Source organism: Orycteropus afer, unplaced genomic scaffold (assembly GCF_000298275.1).
Source record: "Orycteropus afer afer isolate SDZICR_OR568_19922 unplaced genomic scaffold, OryAfe1.0 scaffold00031, whole genome shotgun sequence".
Lineage (NCBI taxonomy): Eukaryota > Metazoa > Chordata > Mammalia > Tubulidentata > Orycteropodidae > Orycteropus > Orycteropus afer.
Genome location: NW_006921618.1, coordinates 3,130,150 through 3,139,168, shown reverse-complemented (window position 1 = coordinate 3,139,168; position 9,019 = coordinate 3,130,150). Strand labels below are relative to the sequence as shown.

The following is a 9,019-nucleotide window of genomic DNA, read 5'->3' as shown; positions in this document are numbered from 1 at the left end:
GTATGGAGGGATGGACACTGGGAAGAGGTAACTATGGGGAGGAAGTGGGAGGGGAGCTGTTGCATTGTGGTAAACTTTGGTCAATGACATGAGACAAAGTATATATGAACTGCTGTGTGGAAAGTGAATGTGCTCTGTAAATCTTCACCCAAATCACAATAATAATAATAATAATAATAAGCACTTAGCTCAGGGGCTGAACACCCAGTAGGTGCTCAGTAATGTAAACCACCTAGCTGTATCTAGGTCTAGTACATAATGGGTACTCAATAAATATTATCATCACGGTTATCACCATTATTATTTGTAAAGCACTGGCCAAGGGTCTGCCACACAAGTGCTCCATAAGTGTGGCTAGATGCTGCTGTTATTGTCAGTTTGTCATAATGTTGTGGTTTGCATGTTTGCTGTGATACTGGAAGCTATGCCACCAGTATTTCAAATATCAACAGGGTCACCCATATGGGGTGGACAGGTTTCAGTGGCACTTCTAGACTAATAGACTGGGAAGAAGGACAGGGCCATCCACTTCTGAAAAAACTGACCACTGAAAACCTTATGAATAGCGGTAAAACATGTTAGTAGTATTATCTTATTGCTATTCTTTCTTTCTTTTTTTTTATTTTACCATTTCTGTAATCTTCACAAGTACACTTCAGTGGTTATTCTTCAAGTCATCAGTTTTAGGGCATGGCACACAATATGTGCTTAATAAGTATTGCTAGATGATAAGTCTGAGGCTCATGTTGATAAAAAGCCCAGGGCCTGGCACATACTAGGCTCCCGCTAAATAATAGCATAATGGTAACAATGATGATAGTATTGTAAATCACTTAGTTCAGGGCCCAGCACACAGTAGGTGCTCAATAAATGTTACTAGATGATGGTAATGATGATGATATAAAACACCTAGCTCAGGGCATGGCATACAGTGGGTATGCTGTGTTATTACAGTGATAATCAAGATAATGCTGATGCAGAGCACTTAGCCTATGGCCTGGCACACAGTAGGTCCTCCTTAAATGTCACTGTAATGATGACCATAATGATAATGGTGTAAATAATCTAGTTTAGGGTCTGGCACACAGTGGGTGCTCAATAAATATTTCTAGGTGATGGTGAAGATGCAAAGCACTTAGCCCAGGGTGTCACACATAGTAGGTGCTCAACAGATGCTGCAAGATGATGAACATGAGGCCAAGCACCTAGCTCAGGGTATGGTGCATAGCAGGTGGTCAATAATTGTTAATGGAAAGGTAATCATGTTGATGCTGGTGTAAATCACCTGGCCTAGGGCCTGGCACATAGTAGCTTCTTATTAAATATTCCTTCAGTGATGACTAGGATGATAATGGGGTAAATCATTTAGTTCAGGGTACAACATAGTTGGTTCTCAGTAAATGTTACTACAGTGAAGACCAGGATGGTGGTGGTGTGTAAACCTAGCCCTGGGGGCCCTCAGTGTACATTTCCTAAATATCACCAGGATGACGATGGCAGGTGAGACCCCAGGCCAGGCACTGGGGGTGGGGTGGCTCTCGCTAATGCACCAGCTCCTCTCCTCCGGCAGATCACCTACACTGCCATCAGCGATGACCTGAGAGACAAACAGCGCTTCCCTGCGGTGCTGCGCACGGTGCCAAGAGCCGAGCACCAGATCAAGGCCTTGGTGCTGCTGATGCTGCAGTACAGCTGGAACTGGATCATCGTGCTTGTGAGCAATGATGACTACGGCCGCGAGAACAGCCAGCTGCTCAACAAGCAGCTGGTGGGTCAGGACATCTGCATCGCCTTCCAGGAGACACTGCCCACGCCACAGCCCAACCTGGTTATGACAGCATATGAGCAAGAGCGCCTGGAGGCCATCGTGGACAAACTGAAAGAGAGCTCTGCGCACATTGTGGTCCTGCTCTCTCCTGACCTAGGCCTGTACAACTTCTTCCATGAGGTGCTGCGCCAGAACCTCACGGGCACCGTGTGGCTTGCCTCTGAGTCCTGGGCTATCGACCCGGTCCTACACAACCTCACTGAGCTGCGCTACACAGGTACCTTCCTGGGTGTCGCTCCCCCGAGTGTGCCCATCCCACGCTTCAGCAAGTTCCGTGTGCACCGTGCCCAGGCCCAGCCACCCACACCCAACAAGACCAGCCCACCAGCCACCTGTAACCAGGAGTGTGACACCTGCCTGGATACCACCAAGTCCTTCAACTCCATCCTCACACTCTCTGGTGAGCGTGTGGTCTACAACGTGTACTCTGCAGTTTATGCTGTGGCCTATGCCTTGCACAGCCTCCTAGGATGCAATGAGAGCAGCTGCTCCAAGGAGGTGGTGTACCCCTGGAAGGTGAGCATTGGGCCTGCTATAAGCCAGTCCCCACATGCAGGTGCAGACTCTGTGGTTACTATGGCAACCACAGGGAGCCCTTCTTCCTTGATGGGTTCTTTGTAAGCAGATGTGAGAAGCCAGGGGACCATCCCTCTGCTTTCTTCCCTTGCTCATAGAACTAGAAGCTCTTCTTGGTGTCAAAGCAAAATTCCTTTTATTACACTTAATCCTCACAGTCCAGAATAGTCTATCTTTAGAGATTCAGGTGAAAAAAACCACCCAGGCAATGGAAGTCCTGCTCTCTCCAGGGTTTAGGGCCTAGAACACCCATCTCTTTGAAGTCTTGCTTCAGGTTTATGGATCTTCTCAATCAGAGCAACTCTTGTGGTGTAGTGGTTAAAGCATGTAGCTGCTAACCAAAAGGTTGGAGGTTCAAAACCACCAGCTGCTCCTCAGAAGACAAATGAGGCAGGCTGATTCCATAAAGAGTTACAACCTTGGAAACTCTACAGGTCAGTTCTACTCTGTCCTATAGAATTGCTATGACTCACAATCAACTCAATAGCAGCGGGGTCTTTTTGGTCTCATTGCCTCATGTACAGTGACCTAATTCTATACCACCTCAATTTAGACCTGAGTCCCTGGGTGGTGTAAATGGTTGACACTTGGCTGTAACCAAAAGGTTGGCGGTTTGAGTCCACTCAGAGGCACCTTGAGGAAAGGCCTGATGGTCTGCTTCCGAAAAATCAGCCACTGAAAACCTCTGGAGCCCAGTTCTACTCTGATGCACATGAGGTCGCCACGAATCAGAGTCAACTCAACAGCAACTGGTAGGTTGTGATTCAGACCTGGAATTGAAATCTGTGTTTTTCTGATTCACACACAGGTACACAATACCCTACTCACATGAAGACTTCAGGGGTGTAGAAGATTTTACTGAGCATCGTAGAAGTGGAAGGGATTTACATCAGAGACATACAACTTACACTTTGATGTTAGACATCTCTGTTGTTAACCAGTTCCTTCCTTGACTTTCTTAGTTCAGGGCCAGCCTCCCACTCTATTGCTCAGCCACACCCAAACCCATGCCATGCCCCCTCTCTGGTGTCCTCTTCTTCCTGTTTTTCAGATCCCCCACTCCCCTAATACCTGGTCACTTCTTCCATAGAGGAATTTACTTAGCTCTTTTAAAAATTCTATTTATCTATACCTCACCATACCATAATCTTGGAGCCTAACCTTGCAACCTTAAGTACTTATATTTGAAAAAATGCAATTAAAAAAATTACTATGATTTGGGTGAAAGTTTACAGAGCAAATTCATTTTCCATTCAGCAATTCATACACATTTTGTTTCATGACATTGACTGCAATTCTCCACAATGTCACTTCCCACTTCCTCCCAGAGGTTACCTCTTCCCTGTGTTCTTTTTTCCTATGCATTCCTGCCCCCCGAGCTATCTCCCTGTACAAATGTGGCCCTTCTGTTTTCCCATGACTGATTGCTCCAAGGAGTATATCTACCTGATAGAAATGTTTACCCTACATGCCTGTCTATTATTTGGCTTGAAGCCACAGGAGTGAGTTCAATTCCAGACCTGAAGGGTGACTAGGGGCTATAGTCTCAGGGGTCTCACCAGGCTCTATCAAACCAGTAAACCTGGTGTGTGTGTGTGTGTGTGTGTGTGGTGTGTGTGTGTGTGTATATATATATATATATATATATTACAATATATATTTGAGTTTTGTTCCACATTGTTCTCCCACTCTGTCCAGGATCTCCCGCGCTGATCCATTTCCGAGTGGTTGACAGTGGTAGCCAAGCCCCATTTAGTTCTTCTGGTGTCATGGTCATATAAGCTGGGGTTCACATGGTCCATGAGTCCCTTGGACTATTGTTTCCATGTGTCTTTGGTTTTCTTCATTCTTCTTTGCTCTGGACGATGAGAGACCCATTGTTGCATCTAGATGGTCACTTGCAAGCTTTTAAGACCCCAGTCACTACTTACCAAAGTAGGATGTAGAATGATGTTTTTGTGTAGTATATTATGCCAATTGAGCTTGATGTCCCCTGTGACCATAGCCCCGAGCCCACAGGTCCAACAACTCACTTCATTAGGGTGGCTAACTGTGCCTAAGAAATTATCATAACTTTGCCCCCTGTTAGTTCTATCTATATGGAAATTCTTATAGCACATACAAATACGTATATAAAAATATCATCTGCCAACCTTATATATGGTCATGAGTATATTCCCTTAAAAAATGACTTGTTTTTAAAAGAGAATTCATGTGCTGCTGCTAAGCCCACTCCATGAATTTTCATTCATCCCCAAACATCCTGTAGGCTGACACTATTACTAAGCTGTTGCTCTCCATACACAGATAAAACTGGGGTTCAAAGAGGTGACATCACACAGCTAGAGAGTGACCAGGCTGAGACTCAACCCCATGCCATCTGAGTCCTTCCAGAAGCTGTGACAGTGGTCCCAGCAGTAGGGGAGGAGGTGGTGGTGAAATAGGGCAGGGGCAGTGGGGACAAATGGAGAGAAAGGCGCTGCTGAGGGAGGAGGTGGAGAGGGCCTCAGGTGATGAGGAGTCTTGGAGATGGTGGCTGGGTGGCTGTACTGCCCATGGTGGTAGTGGTGGTGGTAGTGGTGGTGGGGATCAGATTGGGGAAGGCTGAGAAACCCAGACTGGCAATCTCCTGTTCAAGGGAAAATATTTAGCAGGCTATTGGAATCATGGAGGGTCAGAGTTGTGAGAGAAGAAATTGTCAGAATCATCTGGTCAAATGGAGGAAGTGCAACCTTTGGAACCTAACTGGGACCATCCAACCTGCAGAACCAGGGCCCAGCCTGGTTCATTTGCTGCCCCCTCCCATTTCCTCACATTCTTTTTTACCACAGCTTTCTCTCCACCTTTGTCCACCCACAGCATCTCAGCTGTGGCTCATTTGTCCATATGTTGGAAGCAGGTGATACCAAGCTGAGTGGAGGTTTAAGAATAAGAAAAGCTTGGGTTCAAATCCTGGCTTCACCACCGCTAGCTGTGTGACCTTGGGCAAATGAGTTAATATCTCTGAGCCTCAGTTTTCTCATCTGATAAACAGAAGGAATGATATCTATGCTGCTGAGTCACTGAGAGGATTAACTATAGTGTATGCAGATTACTTGGTGCAGAGTAAAAGCCTAATGCATACATCCTACCCCCATCCTTCCTTCACCCCTTCTTCCCTTCCTTCTCTCTCTCCTCATTCATTCTTGACACCAGTGTCTGGTCTCAGGAGAGAGGGTGGGGCTGGAGAATTGGAGTCAGGTCTGCCTTGGATATAGAATCTCTGCCTAGGGTGGTGGCAAGACTACGTGAGGAAGGGGAAGTGGGGCTCAGACCTGATGCTGTTGTTGTTGTTATGTGCCGTCGAGTTGGACCCGATTCATAGCAACCCCTCCTTGAGTTTCTGAGGCAGTATCACTACAGAAGTAGATTGTCCAACCTTCCTTCTGAGGAGTGGCTGGTGGGTTTGAACCGCCAGCCTTCTGGTTAGCAGTCAAGTGCCTTAGGCACAATGCTACCAGAGCTCCCTCAGACCTGATAAGACCCTCTAAAATGTCCAACTGCTACCAATAGTCCAAGGCCCCTGCCACCCAGGGGAATTTCGAGAAAAATGTTCTGATCCTGTGTCTTGGATGCCTTGAATCCCAGGTTGCCCAGCCCAGTTTGGCAAGATCACCTCAGAGTTGTGATAGGGACACTAGGCCCTGGCTCTCCAGGGGCTTCCAGCTCTTCTCCTCCATCCTGACCCCACCCTCAGGCCAACTGCCTGGATGTCGCATCCCACCTCTCAGGTGGAGCAACTAGGACCATTGCCCTTGGGCCTAAAAACAAAACAAAATAAAAAAGCAAACCCACTGCCATAGAGTTGATTCTGACTCATAGCAACCCTCATTGGGTTTCCAAGGCAGTAAATCTTTACAGAAGTAGATTGCTCTATCTTCCTTCAGAGGAGCAGCTTGATGGGTTTAAACTTCCAACCTTTTGGTTAACAGTCAAATGCCTTAGGCACTGCACCACCAGAGCTCCTTCCCTTGGGCCTTGCAACCTGCAAACTCCAAAGAGACTTCTAGAATCAGCACTGTTCCCTTGGCTTCCTGGCTATCTGGCATTCCCCAAGGGGGGTCCCTAAGATGTAGCCCAATAAATTCCTCCCAAGAGGAAAACTTTAGGCACTAAACTCATGGAATATCTGAACTGGAAGCCCATTAGGGGTCATCTGGGAAGTCTCAGCCCAGAGAGGTTCAATGAGTTGCCCAAAGTCATATAGCAAACTGAGGATAGAACTAGGGAGTTCAGGCCACAGGATACAGGTGAGAGAGACAGTGAACTCCCAGCCACAAGCGCTGGGTTCCAAAGGAATGGCTAGTGCAACCCCCAGGGAAAAGAAATGATAACAACACCATCTACTGACTGAGTACTTGCTATTTTGGCGTAGTGCCTAAGGCATTAGACTGCTAACCAGAAGGCTGGCAGTTCAAACCCACCATCCACTCCTCGGAAGGAAGATTGGGCAATCTGCTTCTGTAGAGATAACCGACTCAGAAACCCACAGAGGGGTCACTACGAGTAGGAACTGACCTGATGGCAGTGAATTATGTTTTCTTTTTTTTTAGTCTAAACTCCTGACATAGATAAACTCATTTATTTCCCAGAGCTGGGAAGATACGATTTTTATTGCACCCACTTTGCAGAAGAGGAAACTGGGGCTCAGAGATGTTAAATGACAGGCCCATGACCTCATAGCTAGGAAGTGGCATAACCAGGGTCCAAACGCAGATGTGTTTGATTCAACAACCAGAGCTATCAGCCACTGCTTCCCAAATGGCACCCTTTTTGAACGCTTCTTGTCCCCATTTTACAGATGTGGAAACTGAGGCTCGTGGGATAGTAGAATTTCTCTCAGGTCCTTTTCCCTTCCTTTCTACCCCTCTAGCTGCTTCAGGAGATCTGGAAGGTCAACTTCACCCTCCTGGGCCACCAAATTTCCTTCGACGAGGAAGGAGACCTGCCCATGGGCCTGGATATCATCCAGTGGCGATGGGACCTGAGTCAGAACCCTTTCCAGAGCGTCGCCTTCTACCACCCTGCACAGGAGCAGCTGGTGAACGTCTCCCCCATCTACTGGAGCACTCCCAACAACATGGTCAGCCCTTACAGGGACTGGTGGGTGGGTGGGCCTAGGGGCTGGACATTGAGGCTCCCACTGAGTTGCAAGGACCCCTTTTAGTGAGAAGGGAGCCCAAAGGCTCATTGTTGATATCTGGTAGGGTATCTATATGTGAGTGTGTGGTCTGGGGTTTTGCCCTTCCTCAGTTGATTGAAGACGGTGTAAGTTCAAGACTTTCTAGCCCCCCACCCCCAGGACATACGGGGGGGGGGCTTCTGGTGTAAACATTTACCCCCTGATAAGGAGCTCAATCCTCATAGCAACCCTTTGAGATAGATGCTACCACTCTCCCCATTGTATGGATTAGGAAACTGAAAGCACAGAGAAGTTGTGTGACTTGCCTAAGGCCGTACAGCTTGTCCAGGATGGAGCTGGGAGTCAAACCCAGGCAGCCTGACAGCACCCTTGCTTTCAGGTACTGTCACAGGATGAAGAGTCTATTGTGGGGCTCCAGGGAAGAATGAAGAGTTAAGAACTAACATGTGTTACACTCTTACGCTATGCCAAACCCTGTCCTCAGGGCTTTACTTGTATTCACTCATTTGAGCCCCGTGGAACCTCTGAATTTGGGTTACCCTCATTTTGCAGATAAGGGCACTAAGGCACAGAGATGAAGTTATTCTTGAAGGTCATGGAGTTAGGAAATGGCAGAGCAGGAGGGTGAGCCCCTAGTTTATGACTCTGACACAGGTGCTTCAGGCTAAGAGGTGTGAGGTGAGAAGGGCATGCTCAGGTCTCAGTTAAGTTCAAAGGGACCATGTTCTTTTGTTGCAGTGACCATGGTGCCCCACAGGCACACTGCAGGTGCTTAATAATGGTATGTGGGATGCAGAATGTGCCCCTTACACAAAACCTCACAGGAACTATTTTCACTTCCCTCTCCTCTTCTCCCAAGATTTCTCTTTCAAGAAAAATTTGCTAAATGTGATTGGATAGATACAACATATATGTATAGTGACAATGACAAAACAACCACCCAGGCATCCACCAATCAGGCTAAAAAGTAGAGCACTCCAGTACCTTAGAAACCCTCTGGTGACCCGCCCCAATAGCATCCTCTCTTTCCTTCCACAGGGATCACCACTATCCTGACTTTTACTTTAAGACTCCCCATGCATTTCTTCATAGGCTATCAGTTCTGAATATATACATACTGTTATATATACATATTGTTAGTAGCTGTCAAGTTGGCCCCCAACTCACGTGAACCCCATGCACAGTGCAACGATATGCTGCCTGGTCCTCTGCCATCCTTGTGATTGGCTTTAGATGGACCACTGTGATCCACAGGGTTTTTGTTGGCTGACTTTCAGAGTAGATCACCAGGCCTTTCTTCCTGGTCTATCTTAGTCAGGAAGCTCTTCTGAAACCTGTCCAGCATCCTAGCAACCCGCAACCCACAGCCTCCACTGACAGACACATCCTTGTTTGTTCTTCAGTCTTTTCAAATTGGAAAAAAAAAAAAAAAA

The 9,019-nt window shown here is 47.1% G+C and overlaps 1 protein-coding gene across 1 annotated transcript in view; it reads left to right on the top strand.

Moving 5' to 3' along the window:
- The window catches only part of TAS1R2 (taste 1 receptor member 2), a 38,372-nt gene that overhangs the window by 11,296 nt on the left and 18,057 nt on the right, over positions 1-9,019 (top strand). The window contains exons 3-4 of the mRNA XM_042780258.1: positions 1,571-2,344; positions 7,317-7,526. Coding sequence (XP_042636192.1) covers positions 1,571-2,344; positions 7,317-7,526 — 984 coding nt within the window. The remainder of the gene's footprint in view (positions 1-1,570; positions 2,345-7,316; positions 7,527-9,019) is intronic.